At 30.4% G+C, this 21,190-nt stretch overlaps 3 protein-coding genes across 6 annotated transcripts in view; 2 read left to right on the top strand and 1 right to left on the bottom strand.

Moving 5' to 3' along the window:
- LOC129952844 (1-phosphatidylinositol 4,5-bisphosphate phosphodiesterase classes I and II) overlaps positions 1–21,190 on the bottom strand; it is a 48,821-nt gene that overhangs the window by 21,946 nt on the left and 5,685 nt on the right. For all 4 annotated transcript variants that reach the window (XM_056065701.1, XM_056065699.1, XM_056065698.1 and 1 more), the window contains exon 2: positions 15,190–15,599. In XM_056065701.1, the coding sequence (XP_055921676.1) occupies positions 15,190–15,279 (90 nt within the window). In that variant the 5' untranslated portion in view covers positions 15,280–15,599. The remainder of the gene's footprint in view (positions 1–15,189; positions 15,600–21,190) is intronic.
- LOC129952846 (lectizyme) lies at positions 8,634–9,528 on the top strand. The gene has a single exon (XM_056065704.1). The coding sequence runs from the start codon at positions 8,658–8,660 to the stop codon at positions 9,483–9,485; it is 828 nt and encodes a 275-aa protein (XP_055921679.1). The 5' UTR covers positions 8,634–8,657; the 3' UTR covers positions 9,486–9,528.
- On the top strand, positions 13,564–14,501 carry LOC129952845 (lectizyme). The gene has a single exon (XM_056065703.1). The coding sequence runs from the start codon at positions 13,592–13,594 to the stop codon at positions 14,426–14,428; it is 837 nt and encodes a 278-aa protein (XP_055921678.1). The 5' UTR covers positions 13,564–13,591; the 3' UTR covers positions 14,429–14,501.

Here is a 21,190-nt window from a genome sequence, read left to right on the forward strand (position 1 = left end):
CGATATATCTAACGTACTCCTATAGCGTTATTTTTATGTACATTATTTGAATTTGTACTTACATAATGAGTAGATGTACAATAAAAGATATATCTATGTACTATACACTCGTAAATACTTTGCATGCATGCCATTGAAATAAATAGATGAGCTTCAGCTTGGACCTGGGATGCTGTGCCTATAATGCCTACAAACTAATAGCAGTGTCGAAAGAAGGCACGATTTCGCTTGATCTTCTAACCCCCTTCAAAAAATACATATCGCTGCTTGATGAATGAAATGTTATTATGATAATAAAAATCTCTGAATCAGTGAATATATTATATCCGGATAATCGGAGTGGCATTTATAAGATCTTGTAAAATATTACATTTCGCTCATCAGTGATGATATTTGTTTTCCCTTTTGAAAATTCAATGATTCGAAATGACGTTTTGTTTATCTGGATTGGTTTATAATTTTACTTTTAATGTGATTTGTTTAAAAGCAAAATTTAAGAGTGTACATAGTTTCGATTTTCTTTATACAAGTCCGGCAGTATTTTTTTAGTTCTTTGAATATGAAAAGCTAAATATATTTTCAGTTAAGAATTATTTCCAAATGAAATCGTTACACCTTTGTTTAAAAATACACTTTTAAGTCTAGGACAAGACACCACATATGTATTAAGTTGTTAACAACAAATTTTATGAATATTTTTAACATTTTTAACCTAGTTATAGTTTAAATAATTTTAGAATCTAAATTAGTTTTCGAAAATGTTCACTAGTTATGGGATAACTTATGAGTCTTCAATTGACTTTATATGAAATTTTTCAAAAACCTTGAAAGGTTTTCAAAAATACGTTCAAGAGTTAATTTTTGGTGCCCAACTCCGATTTAAAAATTACCGTTTTCAACATCATTTATAAGAACTAATTGTTACTTTGTTATTTCTATACCGTTTTGCATTTTTTGTTATGAATGACTAGAAAGTTGAACACTAACGACTAACGAATATTTTTTAAAGTAAATAAGACACTGAAAATCTCTGCATGGAATATTGAAGATATGGAAGATAATGCTTTACAAAATCATTAGACATTTTACTAAAAACAATTATTAAATGAATTGAAAAAATGCTGTTCTTTTTCGATCTAAAACTAGATTCATTTTTTAATTTAGATTAGAATTCAATACTTTGAAACAAGTATAACATGATTGCCAGTTACAAAACCTTTAATTTATTGGTAATAAACTTATTATGAAATTGAAAAAATAATTGTATTTTGAAAAATGTATTAAGCGCATTGAAACTACATTTAAAAACATTGGTCTTTAAAAATGTATAGCACCCTATGCAGACCATGCTTGAAATAATATAATTATTATTTGGGTGCCAAATGGAAGTCGTTAATGAAACGAAAAATATTTACAGTTCCAGCTTTTATCTATAAATAAATTGTCTGGGTAATTTTTCGATTTCTATAATAAATTAATCACATGCACGCTTATGAATCGCATAAATTTCGAGGGTGTATTATGTACTTTGCATCGTACATTTGGACGTAGTGCAAATATTTTAAGTAATTTTCAAGTCTGCATATTTCCTTTAAAATGTATACATATATATACATCACAATATCTATTTCATTGCTGGGATATGTAATTTTAAAGAAACATAATAAGTTAATATCGAAAATTTATACGCTTTTATGGTTAATGAGTTTCTATGTTTATTAATAAAACTTTCTCACGGTAAAACAAAGAAATTAAGCAGAGTGCTATTTGTACTTAAAAAGTTGTAAGCTCCCCACCAAAAAAGGTTAAGAAGTAACTTATTAGAGTGGATGTTGATTATTATTTGTTAAGTACGAATTTTAAATGAGCGGAATAATGCGGTAGAAAAGAAATCATTAGATCCTAGGAATCTTCTGTTCATAATTTTAAAATTAAGTTATTAAAATAAAGTAAATAATTGGTTTTGGTGGCGCTTAATCCCCACAGAACAAGGATTTAAACTGCTTTCGTTTGTTCTTACGTTCGGGATACCTTTTTTCATCAGCCGTATCTCAAAAACTGCAATTTAAAAAAAGTCAAACATTTGGTTGATCAAAATATCTCTTGAACACATAATTCTAGAGATTTCAATTAAATTGTATTTTTGAATAGAAATCAACAAATCGTTTTACAAAAAATGAAAATAAAATGTTGTAATTTCGAAAATTTTGCGAAAAAAATTCATTAATAATTATTTATATCAAAGAATAACATTTTGAAATGGGTTAAGTTCGATATCCCGGTTTTTATATTCCCGTTTCTTCAAATCCCGTCTTTTATAATCCTGTTTTTTATATTCCCGATTTTTTATAATCCCGCTTTTTTTATCCCATTTCTTATAATCCCGTTTTTTTATAATACCGTTTCTTACTATCCCGATTTTGCGATTTTTTAAAATTAAAAAACTAGTTTTGATTGCAAAATCGAACTTTGAAAAAAAAAAAAAAAAAATCATGTATTTTTTTTGATTCATTTTAATGTAATATTTAACAAATATAATATATCAAAAAACAAAAATATAAAGTTAAGTAGTATTCTTTTAAAACAGAACAACAAACTCAAATTAAAAATTAACAAATTCAACGATAGTGGTAAGACCGTTAGGATGCATTTTGTTTGTGCAAGAATTAATATTGTAAACAAAAAAAAAACAAAAACAAAACAAATAACGATATTATTGTACAGGGTCTGGCAAAAAGATGGGTCCGGCAAATAGATCTATCGTATTTTAAAACGAAATGACAAATAAATAAACAATTTAACAGAAAATTTGTATTGATTTTTTTTAAATTTTACTAAAATAAAATAAAATGTTAATGTTTAAAACTAAATAAAATATATAAAATATATAAATAGCTTTAAATATAAACGTCTAAAAATACGGGAGGGTTTTATTGCCAGACCCTGTATATTAGTTTTATTTTTAATTATTATATATTCGTAAAGTAATTTCACATTCAAACCTTTGACTCCTATCGTCGGGATTTGATGGGATTTTAAAAAGCGGGATCGTTACTGATCGGAATTTTGAATAACCGGGATTTTAAAAAATCGGTATTTTAGAAGACGGATTTTTAAAACTTTTTTTCGGGATTTTTTAAAAACGGAATTTTAAAAAGTGGGATTTCGATACGCTCCCTTTAAAAGCACATTAAATATTTGATAACATTTTTAGAAAACCTAATTGATAGTGTACTAAATGTACAAAAAATAAAACAGAAAATCGGAAAAAAAATGATTTTCCACTCGAATTACTCGAGAACCAATGTCGGTATTGGCTTCAAAGTTATTTCATTCCATACGAAATATTGTTGCTAACAAAAGGCATTTTTTTAAAAGATAACAAATCTTTAAAATATGTTGCTAAGAAATGTTTTTCGCTAGAAATATTTCGGGAACAACAACAGATAGTGAAATCGAACTTATTTAATTATATGCCAAATATTTGTTCAAAACCTTAGCTAGTTTTTTAAAATGACCCAATTGACATCATGTTTTTGAACAAACGCAAACGAACAAAAACGACCAAAAAATGATAAAAATGGGCTTAGACTCAAGGCTCTTGAGAACAAAAAAGATATTGACTTCAATTTTAAAATTTAGAAGAAATCAATCGACAATATTTTTTTAAACAAACGAAAATTAACAAGAACGAATAAAAAAATGATAATTATGGGCTTAGACTCAAATCTCTTGAGAACAAAGAAAGATATTGACTTCAAACTTGTGTATCTTACGCAAAATGTAAAATTTTGTAAAACTTTTAAAAAATATCGACAAACGGACATGAATGGGAAAATATCAGTTTGGTTCCAATCCCAGCCTGTTTTTTTATTATTTCAACTCTTTAATTTGATTTTTAATTTTTGAAGAACATGTGAGAAATAATTACCAAAATTGCTTTTCCACAACTTTCTCTAAATATACAATCGAAACTATGCCACATGAATGGAATTTACATTCGATTTTTAGCTGATAGATTTTTAAAAAGCTATATTGAAGCTTGTGGTTAACACAAACAAATATTTTATGTACTCATTAGATTGATGAATAAAAATAGAAAAATCTTTTTGATATTTGGCGGAATAGCTACATGGGGCCAAAAGTCCCTTGCTTTAAGGCAAAATAAACACATTTTTATAATATTTTACATATTTTCGAATTGTTGTGGAAAAAAAGTCCATGCTAAATTATTTATTATAAAATAAACACTACAACATTTAATACTGCAGCGTTACTTTATCAATACACAACACTTGCAAAATGTACAATGTACATGTTTGCGTCAATAGTGAGATAAATTTTAAATTTCAATATCCATGTGATTATCCTTTAAGCCTCACTATAAGTACTGTACATCAGTGCATATGTAGATGTCCTTAAATTAAAAACAATTTCCATTCTCTCACCAAAGGACTTTCGAAAATGTGGCATATTCCCTGGGGTCGATACGATTTTATGATTCTGTGCCAACTTTGTACACTATGTTCAACATTTTATAGTCACTTTCTGAAATCATCGACAATTGTATAGTCTGACATCTCTACGGAGGCTCTCTGTATTCTCTGTAGGTTCTCTTACATACTCTATACAGACTTCAATATACTTGAGGTGCTTCCTTTAAACCTCTTATAGCCATCATACTTTGAGAAACGATGCATTTTCTTTTTAAACACACATATAATTGGATCGATTGCAGAATCTGATGTAATTAGGTACACCTGCTTGCCTTCCCGAGTAAGTTTACGATGAATATATGGTGCGGTGCTATGCCATGTAACGCCGCCGGTCGCCGCCATTGACGACGCCGCCGCCCGCGCAGCGTGTCCTTAAATAGCAATTACATTTTGCTCGTCCTGATGGCAATCGCATTATCGGCTGTTGTCTATTTAAAGTCTCTATTAATCAGTAAGCATCTGCGGCGCGATAAAATCAACTAAAAGCGTTCAAGCAAATACGCACAAGAATAAAGACTGGAAAAGCAGAATACAGGACTTTGCTGCTGCTGCTGCTTCTGCTGAAGGAAAGGAACATCGCGTCAGTTTGCCTGTGCATTTTTATTGATAGCTGCTAGAATAATATAAATAGACCATAACCCCTTCTCGTTATTAACACTTGATTAGGCATGTTGGATTTTAGGGTCGGGAATTTTGTTATGTAACCTCTTATAGATTCATTCTAACACAGAATGTGTGGTGCTTTACTTTGGCAATACAAATACACATTATTTCAAAGAGTATATATTTATATGAATGTATTATAATAGGCACCGAACCTACCCTTACCCTAAATCTATCCATCCTACCATCAATTAAGAATTCCCCTAACAAATATATTTATAAAACTTCAAAATGGGGTAGTGGTTGGTTTTATATTAACGGCTAACGGCTAAGGCTTGGCTTTTAGGATTTAATGTGCTTGTGGCACGTTACCACAAACCAAGTTCAAATGAAACGGAAGTTGTAAAATTGATTGGAAGTTTCTCTGATGTAAACAAGAGAATCTAATAGTTCTCGAAAACAGAATCGCGATTTTATAGCGACCTTTCTAGGCGAGGCTATAATAACGATTGCACATTCTTACAAATTTAGTCTTGATGATGATTTTGCATATTGAATAGTAAAATATAAAACAAAGCTATTTTTATGGATTATTTTAAGATTTTTGAATTTTTAGAAATTAATGTTTGCTTCATTAAACGAATACCGATACACACCTACTTTATTCTAGAATTCTGTTGAAGAAAACTTGATATTTTTATTTAAGAAATTTTCCAATGGCTTAAACGTTGAACAAATTTGACAAACTTTTCTGACTCATAGTTATGCTGAAGTAATTTACTTGGCCATTTGTTTGTTTTGTCCTTCCCTTCAATATGTGTTGTTGGAAAGAGGCAAGGACTCTTCTTTTTGAAAGCAAAAGCACAGAGTATGTAAATTGAGGATTATACATAAAAACAAACTTATTTTACGTATTAAATAGGTACACTCTTCCTTGAGTTGAAAAGATATTTTTTTCAATTGCCTCACAATCTTGTAAGTAGGTTCTGGAAGTAAGAAATTGACTCTTATTATGGAGAGTATTACATCCCTAAACAATGTGTGTTAGTTTTATTTCAGTGTTATAACAGTGGTAATTCTGTTTTATGTAATAAAGACTATGACAGAGCTTTGACTGTGGAAAACGTTGAAATTAGGAAGTTTGGAAAGGGTTGGTGCCATTTTTTCCAAGGCTATTCCCGAGCTTATTTATTATTATAAATCGAAATTCACAAACCAAAAATATGTTTGAGTTGTAAATCCTTCAATTAAATCTCGCAATTTGAATATTTGATCTAGTTTAGATTACCCGTGTTTCTTTGGCATTCTATATATAGTATAGTAGAAAATTCCCAAGAAAACCAATCGGCAGTAGCCAGATTTTGTACTTAAAAATTGGTACAACTGAAAGAAGACCTGTCAGAAAAAAAAACACAAATAGAAGAAAGTTTTGTGAAAATCAAAAGTTGAAAATAAATTCCAAAAAAAGAAATTAATTTTAACTAATAAAATGGACAATTTTCATGGAGAAATGGTAAGAAAACATCTGGAAATTGAGATTAACCAAACAATTTGACATTAAATAAAAACTTCAAGAAGGGGGTTTGTTTGTAGGCTAGTACATTACCATGTGGTGTTGAAGCGTGCTTGAAGCTCACCTCAATTCCTTATATAATTGAATGGAGTTGAAATGAGCTTGAATCAACTCAATTCCGGTCGGGAATCAGAGTCGAGTCAAAATTTGTTAAGAAAAACCTGTGTGGAGGAGTTTGTGTACAAAAAATATAGTTTTGTTGTATTTAAATAAAAAAAAAATTGCACATGGAGTAGGTAGCATTTTCTTACATGGTTCTGCACTATTCAGTTTTTAACTGTTTAACACAAATCAAACTATCTCACTTCCACTTCTTGAGAAACATCGAAACACCATTTGCATTTTAGAAAGTGCTCTCAGACTTAATAATTTTTAAATCTTCTTGTGCGGTGGGAACACCAAAAAGATTTATTTAATCTAAACTGAGACAAACCTTTGGTGGAAACATAGCACAACTTAATAATCTTTTCTATTCGTGAAAAATAAGCCCAGTTAGTCCATTTGTATTAACAAAACTAAATAATATCAACAGTAACAGATTGATTGTTTTTTCGCCAATGGAAAACACATGATTCCAAATGCACAACTACTCAACGAACACTGCCATCGAAATATGAATGCATTATCAATCGTACCAACATTTGAAAACGAAATCACATAACATGCATTCGAGACTCGTATAAATGTCAAAACCCCATCTGTAGTAAGATTCTTCTTTAACTTTTATGGGTAGTATTCATACTGCGGATATTTTTTTTGTTATTCGTGTGTAATTCTTACTATACTATTGATAGATTTTCGAATAAAACACGAGTATTGCATCAAATATAATCAAAAGGCAAATATACATATTTTTTTATAGTACTTGTAGACTGATGGTGCAAGGGGTTTTATGTGCAATCCCTGCCTGTGTCACCTTTATTTAAAAAAAAATAAGTTTCGCGGGTACTGCCTCTTTCGAGGAATTGACAAAACCTTCAAGAGTAATTCTTGTCATGATAAAGTGCTTTCTCAAACTAGCCGTTCAGATTTGGCCTAAAATTGTAGGTCCCTTCCATTCCTGACAACAGTACTCGCACACAGGAATGGTTGAGAGTTGTAAGTCACTAGGCCCTGGTTCACAACGGACTGTTGCGCCACCCCATTTGATTTGAAATATACATATTTTCATACAAAAAGGGTTTCAACACATATTTATTTTAAAATTAAATGAGACACTGAAAAATTGTTATGGATTTGGAAAATCATCACAAATTCTCGAAACAAAACTACTTCATTATAATTATCCCAAAAGGAGTGACTTTGAAGTATGATTTAAACAAAGGACATTAATAAAAGTTCGAAAACGTCTTAATTTTATTGCCAGTTACTAAAATTTTAAGCCAATGTCACAACAGAAGTGGTTTTAGCAGACTTGAAAATTGGAGATTTAATTTCTTGAGCACTTAGGCAATACAAATTGGTTCATTGGAAAATATTTTATATGAAGATTTTCTCTTTGATGATATTGGCAAGTTGTTGAGATTTTTTACAATAGTGCTGTTTTTGTGGAGATTTCGTTATCCTCCTTCTGGAATTTGAGGGAATACACTCATTATTTTTCGTTACAAAACGTCGAAAATATTAACAGCTGATTTCGGTGCAGAAGTGTCTGGATTTTAGAACAACATAGTACGTAAATATTTAAAGTTCAATTTTGTCCAGTTACTATATCAATAAGATATCTTATTTCATAAAATAGAAATGTCTGACATGCAATATAAATCTTTCTAATTTTTGAACAGATTATGGACTAATAAATTTGTCCCCTTAACAACGGCTATAAGTTTCATAAAAAATATACATATGACTACATAATTCAATGAAATAAATCTTTTTGATATCAATTTTATGACTTATGATTAAAGACCATGACAATTGAAACTTATAAACTTTTATATAAAAAGCTACCGTATTCAATTCGAAGTCAGTATACATTTTCGATCATGAAAGCCGTTTTAGTTTTTGTGTTTGCATTAGCATGTGTCAATGCTTCGGTTCTTGAAGAACTACAAAAGTTGACTGCTAGCTTCACAACTCCATACATAATTAAAGGTGAAGAAGCTGTCCCAAATTCGGCTCCTTACATCGTTTCCTTGAGCAGGAAATTCAAGAGGCATTCACACACGTGTGGTGGTACAATCATCAATAAGGAATGGATCGTTACAGCTGCTCATTGTATTTCCAAAGCCGTAGGCATGGGTGTTTATGCTGGACTCCATGAAAGACTCCAAACTAGCGTGCCGACTGCTCAGCATCGTCAAGTTGACTTTGGAAAAGTTCATTCGGAATATCAAGGAGATGTCGGACCATACGACATTGCTCTATTACACGTTTCCGAACCTTTTGAATTCAACGAATCAGTCCAGCCAGCCGTACTCCCTCAACACGAGAGCATTCCTCAAGGCAATGCTTCTTTGTACGGATGGGGACAAACAAAAGCCTTTGTGTTTTCCGCTGCAAAGACTCTTCAGACAGTTAAAACTGAAATTGTTGATTGGGATGAGTGCAAGGAGGCTTTGCCGGATTCCGCTCCTCTTGATCCAAGCAATGTATGCAGTTCATCCCTTGGAAATGGTGTTTCAGCATGCAATGGTGACTCTGGTGGTCCATTGGTAAAGGAAGACGCAAACAGCCCAACTGAACTCATTGGAATCGTTTCCTGGGGATACATTCCTTGTGGCAAAGCCAATATGCCTTCAATCTATACACGTGTTTCTGCTTACATTGATTGGATTGTCGACATTCAAAGTGCATATTATAAATTGTTTTAATCGAAAATAAAAGTAAAATTGTTTAAATTTCAATAAGAAATCATATTGAAGTTTTTTTTTTAGCTGTGCATAATGTAAATGTATTGGTTAAGCTTCATACTAAAGTTAAAGTAAACAGGTGAAATTTAAATATTTAATTCCACAGCCTTCAGTACTGCTCATAAAAGAAACTTTGCTTAAAAATTGCATAAATATTTTAACTCATATCATTTCTTCTGAAGGAAAAAGTTGAAGAAATTTTGTAATTCCTTATTTTGCAAGCATTATGCTTCCCAGAAAGAGATTTTATGTTGAATAGCCCTCTACTTGAGCTTTTGAAAATTTCATACTTTGACTTTTAAAAAGTAAAAAATACGCTTTTCATAAAATTGGTCCAATACACGCTTCACTAACTCATTGAAATCAATGAAATTTGGGAATAGAAAAAAAGATAATAGTGAAGTGAAACAGGTAGAAAAATTTGAGTTGTTGGGATAAGTTAGTTACGTCGCTAAAGAAAAACTAAAAAATTGTTTTAAGACCTTGAAGATGATGAAATTCGTGAATTTATGAAACCGTAGTCATGGCGGTTGAATTGTTTTTTATTGCTAAAGTCATACATTTTTTCTAACTGGAAAATAAACATCCATTGGTTATTCAAATACTGACTTTCTTAAATATCAAAATGAAACCTCATATTGGAAAACCCTATTTATATAAAAATTAACTCAGGTTTTAAGGTAGTTTTACAAATTTCAGGAGAGTAGGAAAGTACACAATGTTGCCTTTTTTGAATGGAAAATCAAACTAAATTTTGATTTTAATCTTTATTTATAATCGTTTCTTATTCGTTAGGTATATGATTAAATATTTTGAATAAAAGTAATGAATGAAAATGATTTCTTTTTCTAATTATGGCAATTTTGTAAATACTTGGTTTTAATGTTCGCTTTTTATTATTATTGATAGCATCAGTTTTTGAGGTGTAAAAATTTAAGAAAAGCTCAAAAACAAGTTTACCGACGATTGACTAAATAATTTATACCAAAGGTTCTTAAATCTACCCATACATTAATTTAAGGGTGTCCTAAAATGAATGCAAGGTTTAAATTTGCCACCTTTTATGTAGTAAAGTGTTGACAACCATTAAATCAAGCAGTTGACAGTTTAAGGTTACTTAAAATGGAGCTTTACATGAAAGAACAGCATATCTTGATTATTGAACAATATATCAAAAATACTGGAAGCTTGGCGACAGCAGTTCCAAAATTTCAAACAATATATAGTCACTAAGCAAAACATATTTTCACATTTATGGGTTCGTAAATCTTTAAAATTGTCGATTCTGAGAACCCACATTTGACTGTCGAAAAACAAATGTATCCGCAATTTGTCACTTTTAAGTTTGAATTTTGGTCTGGAGACATAATTAAATAAATAAATAAATAAATTGGGTGGCGCAAAAGTCCGTTTTGAACCAGAGCCTAGTGACTTACAACTCGCAACCATTCCTGTGTGCGAGTACTGTTGTCAGGAATGGAAGGGACCTACAATTTTAGGCCGAATCCGAACGGCTAATTTGAGAAAGCACTTTTTCATGACAAGAATTACTCTTGAAGGAATTGTCATGCCAATCCAACACACTAACCATCATGCCACGAGACATAATTAGACCACATTTTTTTTTGAAATGAGACTGGTCAAGCAGTGAATGTTACTAAAAATCGATATAGCGAAATGAAAACACGGTTTTTTAGATGATATTGATGTGGCCAATATGTGGTTTCAACAAAACGGTGCCATATCGAATACAGTCTGGTGAAATACTTCAATTACTCCATAAGACACTTGCATGTAGTGTATTCTCTTTTTTTAATGAATAGAATTGGCTCCTTAGATCCTGTGATTTAACATGGGTTTCGGGTTATTTAAAATCAAAGGTCTGTACCAACAATGCATCAACGAAATTCAACCACATTTGTGCAGAATGGCCATGAAAAATCTCAACAAAGGAGTGAGTTTGTGTATGCAAAGGCGAAGAGGCCATAAATAACCCTATCATATGATTCAATATAAAAATCACAGTAAAAAGACCAAAAACTGTGTATTTGTATTCAATACAAATCTTGAGGTCATTTTATGATACCCTTTATATAATCAATAGCTAGATATCATACATATTTTTTCAAGACATTGTTTTTCCAATTTTAAATTCATTCCCATGCTTCAAACTCTTAATTTATATATTTTTTTAAATCCAATGATTTTACCAATGACTTGAAACAAAGAAGCAGTTTATTTTCTTTCTTTATTGAAATTTTAAAAAATCGATTAAATATTTAATAGCATGCACAGGAACTTAGAAGTTTTGGAGGAAAACAAACTTTTAATAATTCAGGAGGAAATTTAACATGACTCATAAAATTTCGGAGACTGTGACATTTGTTATAATCATGTTTTTGTTATAACTTCAGTCCATAGGAAACTATAATTACCTTGTTCTCCACCCATATCAACGGCAAAGTCCCGAAAAAAAAAGATTAAACACAGCTGCTTTCAATTAAATCAGCTTAATTTAAATAACTTTAATAAAAAACAACTTCTCAAATGAAACATGAAAAACTATATACCTACAAGTTCATGAAAATGCGTACACTTTATGGTTTACATTATCGACCTACTGCCAGGATTTAATTATTATAATATTTGACTCTGAATGCCTCTGGAGGTTGTAAGTTGCCTACGTTGCAGTACTCACATACAATGCATAATAAGTTTGTAGATACATCCAAATTGATTGTATGTTGAAATTGGAAGTAATTATTATTATTAAAACTTATTTCTGCTGCATAATCAAAGAAATGTTATTACATGGTACATGTTATATAATATTACCCTCTAGGTTCACTATAGAGAGAATATAATAATTTGATGTGTCTGTGTTATTTTGCCATAAGTACTTAATATGCAAACCAAGGAGTTTTGCGGTATGATGTACACATTTTTATAGTCTACCGTTCCGAACCAATTCTTAAGATTTGGTTTAAATATTTTCTCAATACAAAGGAGAAAAACTATAAAAATATATTAAATACCTTCTAGAGGTGGTGTTGAAATTAAGAACTGTATCCGCATTTAGAATGCTGGGAAATTAAACATAAAAATGAATATTCCTATTTCAAAAATTTATTGATATATTTTTTATTTAAATTTTACAAAAACGTCTAATATTCAGAACCAAATATTTCCAAAACAAATATTCTACGTAAAATAAAATTTTAATGTCAAGAGTTCACTTATTTTAGAATGTTCATTAAAATCTATAAATACCTTAACGAGAAGAATTGAAATCACAGATTATACAATTTTTTTTTTCCAAATCAAAACGCAATGTGTTAAATTTAACCAAAATTATTATTTAACCATGCGTTAACCAAAAAGGTAGTTTCAATAAAAATCGAAGATATTCTAGTTCTTTTGAATCAGTCTAATATATAAACATTCTTAGATATCTACTAAGAAATTATTAAAAGGATATTATGCAACGTTAAATTTCAACAAAAGACAGAAAACTAATAACATTTCTCTAATGCTTAAAATCTAAAAACTTTATTTTTTTCAAAAAAGTTCTTCTAATTATAAGTTTAAAAGTATCCAAACAAATATTTATAATTGCATCCACTGAGGCGTATACGTACTTTTTATGTTTAAAAAGCGAAACACATTTCGCGAATAATTTGATTTAATCAATCTCAGATAGGATTTAGTATTTGATAACTGGGTTTTCTTTAAAATTAAAATCAAAAAGTAAGATTTGGCTGGTCACCATAAACGATTTAAATTCCAGACACAAATTATAATCTAAATCAATAAAAACTTATCTTAACTAAAAAGTTAAAACACAAATCATAAAAATGCACAATATTAGGGTTTTGTTTAAAGTGCTTTCAAAACTCAAAGCAAAGAATAAATAATGCAGAATCAGTGGCACATCATAAAAGTTTTATAATAAACAATAAATTGATTCGAGTATCTTATGATTGCAATTATTGGCAAATAAATATTGGTCTAGATTTTTTAGTATAAAAACCAATGCACATTGGCAAAAAGCAAGTATAAGTTTCAACATGAAGGTTCTCATTGTTTGTTTCGCCCTAACGGCAGTGGTAAGCGTCGGTGCTTTTGACCTATACCCACTTATTCGACCACAATTCAGTTCTGGTGATATTATTTCGGGAACCGCAGCTGAACCCGGTGAAGCTCCGTTCATAGTTTCGTTGAAATCTTCATCTCACTTCTGTGCCGGAAGTATCATCGATGAACACTGGATCCTTACTGCCGCTCATTGCCTCGTCTACAACAAGTTCAAAGTCGTTGCTGGCTTGCACAAGAGGAGCGACGAATCCCAAGTTCAAATTCGTTCGGTTTCACTGAAGAACAACAGCATTCAGCATGAACTCTACAGCGGCGGAGTTGGGCCCAACGATATTGGTTTAATTTACCTCGACGAACCACTGGACTTGTCGGAAATCAGTCGCTCCACCGGAAAACCTCTTGTCAGCAAGGTTCAACTTCCATCAAGGCAGTTCAGCCAACTCGGGGATGGAGTTCTATTCGGATGGGGTATTGACAATTCAAACAACATCCCTAACACCCTTCAGAAACTCGAAACTCAAATCATTGGATATGATCGTTGTAAGCGTCTTCTTCCTATGAGTGCTCCACTTGACCCAGTTAACATCTGCTCACACAACGAAGGAACAATTGCATCGGCTTGCAATGGTGATTCAGGCGGTCCATTGGTAAAGTTCAACGGCAAAGTTGTGGAACAAATCGGAATCGTTTCGTGGGGTTACACACCCTGCACATCAACCAGATACCCCTCCGTCTATACCCACACCGATGCATTTTTGTCCTGGATTTCACAGAGCATCGAGGGCTTTGTCCCTGCCAATAAGCAGTAACTAGTATATTCATAAAAGATTTTATTACAATGAAATAAAGATTTTGTAATAAACGCAAAAGGATCTTTTTTAATTTAAGTTTTTCCATTTTAATCATTCGCTACTTCTTGAAGTGAACGGAAAACGTTTGTGCGGTATTGTACGGTAAGAATATTCAATGTTTATTTATTAGAAACTGTTATTGCTATATAGTGCCAAGATAAGATTGAATCCTTCGCCTGCATCCGTTGTGAATTATGGTGTGGTAGGAATTTGCATTTTAATTTCCCATTTCTCTAATCAGAGAGGAAATTTCATTTAAGGAGTTGAGGAAGAGCAATAAAAATCTCATCAACAGATGGATGTAAATCAAAATATGGAAGAGTTTTTCTTTGCGGTTGTTCGCTTTGGTTATTACAGATTTCTGGTGCGACAACGGTTTACGAGTGTATTCAAAAATAAACGTTTTCTTATTATACATATTAAAACGAAGGAGGAAAGATATCTAATTAAGATAGTTTTAACTGATGACATTGAGATTATAGTAGTAACAGAAATTAATGTTTAAATAGCATTTTCATATTAAGATATACAATTTAAAATTTATAGCAGGGTGAATGGACATTCAGTTTATTTTGTAACATTAAGACCTTAGGCAGGCCAAGAATTTTCAACAATGAATTTATTTTAATTTTAAATTGTCTCTTAGGACCTAATATAAAATATAATGACCGAGGAAAGTGTTTTAGTCTAGAAATATTAAAAGGAAAAAAACAACTTACCTCTTCCCATCTGACAAATTTTTCTCCATCCTGCAAAGTCTGGCTTACTACGACAGGACCTGTCGTCACGCATGTTCCTGAAGTCCACATTGTGTAGATATTTTTACTATTCCCGTTTTCTTTATTTCTTTTGATTTGATGGCACTCAATGAAAACTTAAAAATAGTCAGCCCCGTTTTCGGTATAATAAATTAATGTTTATTGTCTCCGATTGTTGTTGGATGTAAAGTTTGGAAAATTTCAATTCAAACGAATTGTGCACATATCTTTGCACTAACTGGTTTCTGGCGAACGTCGAAAAACACATGACCTCGGGTCATTAATGCTTTTAAAATACAATCCATATTTGATGAATTTCTTTATCCAATTGTTTATTTCTTTTGATTGAATTCTTCTTTACATTTTGGTAACTGAAAATGTGAAAACAAAGTAAAGGTTAATAAATTTTGTATTAGGGTTGGGAAGTATGTTTTAATAAATTCTAAATAAATTGTTTTTCCTGCTTCATTGGGCCTCAAAAGCATTCTTAAAATTGGATCTTATTTTACTTTTAAACACTGAAGGACATGGAGAAAATTAAGTAGTTATATATTATTGAAAAAATTAACAATGTTACAATTTAGTTAAAATATCTTAGAGACTTACTTTCTTACTTCTAGGAGATAAAATATATATTTTTGAAAATTTATCTTTCTTGGAAATACTTGTCCTATTTTATGGAGTACATTTTATTGTGTTTAATATAAAATAAAATAAAACAAATAAAGTTAAACAAAATGCTATTATTTACGACAAATTACGAGTACAATTTAAACCCTTTAAAGTCACTTAGAAAGGATTGAAAGGATTTACTAAATAAAAAATAAGAATAAAATTGATTTAAAGGGTTACCCATTTGTAATACAGTCATTTAAATAGCCTTTTTTAACTGAATACAGAAAAAGATAGAAAACCATATTAGACTTAATGGTAAAGGGGTTTTATTATCGTTAACGGCTTAGATAAACAAACAAAAAAGAATACAACACAAAACAATAGATATTAATAAAATAAATTTATAATGCAGCTATTATTTAAATTTACGAACAATATTCACAATCTTGCATGGCTAATATAAATGTTTTATAAACATCATTACCAACCCTGTTTTTTGCAAATGTTCCTTTTGAATCTTCTGCCTTCCAACATTAAACTAGGAAAATAAGCTGTCAGTAATATTAATTGCGTGGGATTTGTATCCATTAAAGATTGTCATACTCATTTGGTTTACCGAAATTGTTGCAGTTTCTAGAGGAATGTAATAGATTGTAATCAAACGGTTTTACCCTTATCAAAATAAACAGGCAGACAAAATAAAGAGAACAGAGTTCAAACACGACATTAGAAACGGATACGAAAGTCGAACTAAAACTTGAAGCTGTGAGCTCTTTGAAGTAATAGTAGTAATAATAAATCAAAAAAAAAATGTTCTATTCTATGTATAGGGTGTTTTTTTTAGCTGGATAAGACATTTGTTTGTTGTTTTTTGTCGATGGTTTGACAGTTCAAACTGTCAAACTGTGTTTTGGAACTCTATTTGCGAAGCTTATTAAGCTCTTCGTCTATTTAACGGTGTTCACCAAATCCTTAATGTTTTGTGTGGTTTACACGAGGGCAGCATTATCAGTCCTTATTATGAGGAAGAGGCTGCCTTTACAGGCTATAGAGCCATGTTCACCGATTTTTTGTTTCAATTCATCAATTAATATCAGAAAATTAAAATTCCTGAAGATTATTCTGATATGAGTTCTTATTAAGTTTAATATTGTCTTTAATTTATATTGTTATGGTTGGACTAAATCCTCTAAATTTATGAGTATTGTGCTACTGATAATATTTTGAAAGGTATAAGTACATAGTCATTTCAATAATTACTAAACAAAAACATTTCATAGAAATTGAGAAAAAGTAAATAAAGTTTGCTAAATAAAATTTACTTTATCGCTCTAATAATGACGCTAAATTAGAACCATTTGAAATGCAATTTCTACGACTGACTGAAATGTAATTAAAACAAGTGGAACATATTTTTAAAGCATAACATATAGGTGCATATAAAATTTACTTGATATAATATAATAATCAGGGTGAGTAAATTTAAATCATATTTATAACCTCTTTTTGCAATCTTTTTTACTTTCATAGTTCTTCCTAGTTCTTAAAATTTTGTTATTCTCCATTTTTATTTTCTTATAAGCCATATTTCTTACTCATTCACAGAGGCTCTCTTCCTCGTTAGAGGAGTTCTAGAGTTTATGCATAAAGTTAAGCAACAATTTCCTAATTTTAAATAATACAAGATTATTAATTTTATGGTATCAAATTGTATTTTGAGAGGTTTCTAACACATCTGTCATAAGAATTGTCAAACATTAATTTGAATTTTTGAATTAACGATAATGGATCGCTTAGCAGTCGAACAAGGCGTTTAAATTAAATCTTAGCTCAGTTAAGCTTGTTTTAAAGAAGTTTTGTATTAAAAACGAGTATTAAGTCACGACCCGTGTACCCGTGGCATGAAGGTAAGTGCGGTAGACTTTTATGTCAGAGGTCTTGGATTCGATCCCTGCCTATGACATCTTAAGTTTATTTCGAGGGTACTGCCTCTTACGAGGTATTGATAAATTTTCCAAGAGTAATTCTTATCCTGAAAAGTTGTTTCTCGAATTAGCCGTTCGGATTCAAAGATTCAAAAGAAGTATATGTCATCACCGACGTTCTCAAAATATGTTTATGAGCCGGCACGAACGAAGATCTCCGAACTAACTAGAAATCTACTCAAAATATAAAAACAGATTAGTATAGCCTAAAAGAAGTTTAATATCATGTAACTAGCTTCTTCTTCTTCTTTGATGTTTTGAGTACCAGGTTTAGATAAATTATGTATCTCAGAACCTCTACATGAAATTGTTCTATAATGCCAGAATTTCAATTTATTAACAGTAGCCTTCCTTCGGATGATCCCTTATTCAAGCATGCTTATGTCCCAAGCCTGGAACAATGATATCCCTAGCACTGTAATTATGATCTAAAAAAGGCAAAAAGGAGGATATTTTTACAAGTTAACACCTTCGCAAGTACATCTCTAAAATAGTTATTCAATTTTCTTAGATTGTTTTCGAAAAAAATAACAAAAGAATTCTCAATAATACAAATTATGAGCTATTTATAAAAAATTAAAAGTTACTTCTATTCATAATCAACTAAATGTCTGCCGCTGTACAGATAAGGGTGCAAAAGATATTTATGCTCATTAAGTGACAATTGAACATAATGGAAACAAACAAATGATGCTTCATTCAAACAACATTAAGATCAAGGTTTTTGTGTTTGTAAAATAGTTTAGTCTATTTCAAAACAATAGATACAAATTAACCTTTTAAGAAACCGCAAACGTATTTAAAGAATTATTTGAAAGACCTCTACTCATATGTACTCATTCATATACAAAACAAGATAAACATACAAATAATTAAGATATTCATCATTAGTAAAAAGGAAAGGATTTTTATGAATATGCCTTATTCAAAGGAATTGTAAGAAAATATAGACTTTATAAAAATAATATTCTAATGTTTTTTCCGATTCCATCTTTAAGTTTAAAAAAATCATAAAATTGTAATACATGAGGACTTTAAATAACTGTTGTCAGTTTTATGAAAATATATTTTTCAAAAAATAATAAATGTGAATACAAAATTTAATTTGTAGCTCACATTTTTTCACACTTTGAAACATATGCAAGATTTTATTTCAATTGTTTCGAAAACCGTAAATCTATATGCTTACGTTTCTAAATGTTAATACTTTTGTATACTGTTTTTGCAATTCTCAAGAGTCAACAACATATTTATAAATGTACAGTATGTTATTGAATTCTATAACCAAAAATTTAATTATCCGTAAAAAAGCAATTTCTTTTTATTATTTAAAAAATATCTATGGACCTAAGAAACCGGCCTCTGCCTATGTACAAAAGAATATTCGAACGATAAACAAAATGTCATAATACAATAAAACCAAAACACTCTGGATGAAAAAAGGATATAAAATATGTTATAAGTCCTTGCTTAAACTCTTCTTCCCCTATAAACTTTCAAAAACAAAAATGTCCTTAAAATCTATAGCATCACTGTCCTGTCCGTATAAATGTAAGTACTCCTTTGTACCCTTTTATATTGTAAAATTTTATCTTTCTATTCCTGTTCGTGTTTGAGTTGAAATCTTCCAACTTAAACTTAATGTCAAAAAATTACCGCTCTTTTGAAACCTTTGAACAAAGTAAAAATACAACACATTTCAAAATACACCTCTGAATAGAAATAGACCCGTATAATTCATATCTATTTTAAATAATATATATGTAAGTATGTACTTGAATGACATTTTTTGAAAGATGTCTTTTACATAGAAGATTGAACAGATAGCTTTGATGTAATATGAAGTCATTGTGCAGATGTCAGTTTTGTAGCACAAAATATATTAGTTTTCTAATGATGGTGAGGTTATTTTAATGGAACGTATTTTTAGAAATAGTTGTGTGATTCATATAATAGAAATGTCGAGTTAAGTATACCTAATCTGTTGTTCCAAGCTCAACAACATACATACATATATTATAATATTTATCGATTAGAAAATTATTTTCACGACATCATCATAATTAAGAGCTAAAAGGAATAAATCAGGACAAAAAGAGAAGGTTATAATCTATTTTAGTTCAATAAAAAGTTTATATTTTATAATTTATGACCAAATTTGTTTAGAATTATGAACATATAGCTGTGAAAAACTGATGATATATTAAGTCCATAAAAGGGATAAAAACAACCATTTAGATCGCAATAAGATAATAGTAAACAACATTCATGTTCCTTAAAACTGTATAAAAAATATCAGTTTTTTAACCAATATTTTCAAACACATAAATAAAACATTCATACCGAAATGCTACTTCTATAAAAAAAAAAAACAATTGAGTCCAATACACTAAATGCAAAGATGTACCAAAAGAAGAAGAAAGCTGCATACAATTGGTTTAGAAACTTATTTCTGTCCAAACATTCATAAATTCGAACTTTCCAGATTTTAACTGGAATTCATAATTTCTCTGTGATCGTAATTTGAAATTTTCTGCTTTGCGTTTTTTTCTCGCTCATTTTTGAGTCTCAATTATTCCTGAATTGGTTCCTCAAAAACTGTCAGTTTTCTGACGTATGCTGAATGCTGATAGCAGTCCACTTACTATACACATCAGACCATGCGTTAAATCCGGTAGTTTTGATTGATTGTTTGGTTACCTGTTTATGTCGTTCTAATCTAATCTAACTAATAATCCGCATTCCTGACCTAGCGCGACATGTCCGAAAATCTTGAAAGTTTCGCGCATTTTGGGATTTTTTAACGTGTAAGAAATTTTGTATGATACAATCATGTTTTACGATTTTATAGGCAAATAAATTAACTACAATTAGAGCCCAAAGTTGTGTCTGTTGATGTAACGATTTTAAAAATTGGCCAAAATACATTTTTTTTTAAATCGATTAATTAATTCTTAAATAACAAAAATAGAAAATTTGTCATAAACCATGACTCTGGATTGAGCCAAAAGATGAAAAAAAAAGAAAGCATGCCCGATGAGTGGAATCTCATATAAGATCCTCTCTGCCGTATTATGTGAACGTCTGAAGCCTTTCATCAACAACCTGATAGGTCCTTAACAGTGTGGTTTCAGACCAGGAAAGTCCACTATCGACCAAACATTCACACTATCTTGAAAAAAAAACATAGGAACTTCAAATCGAATGACAATAGAGAATACACGCTGCTCTATCAAGGTCGGAAAAGATCTTACCGATGCATTTGATGTCAAAAAAGGTTTGAAGCAAGGCAATGTACTGTCATGCGACTTCTTCAACATCGTTCTGAAAAGAATTGTGCGAAATTCAACCGTCAACACTAG

This window comes from Eupeodes corollae, chromosome 3, assembly GCF_945859685.1.
Source record: "Eupeodes corollae chromosome 3, idEupCoro1.1, whole genome shotgun sequence".
NCBI classification, from domain to species: domain Eukaryota; kingdom Metazoa; phylum Arthropoda; class Insecta; order Diptera; family Syrphidae; genus Eupeodes; species Eupeodes corollae.

Coding starts and splice junctions, on each gene's coding strand:
- LOC129952846 (XM_056065704.1), top strand. CDS start 8,658: ATGAAAGCCGTTTTAGTTTTTGTGTTTGCATTAGCATGTGTCAATGCT.
- LOC129952845 (XM_056065703.1), top strand. CDS start 13,592: ATGAAGGTTCTCATTGTTTGTTTCGCCCTAACGGCAGTGGTAAGCGTC.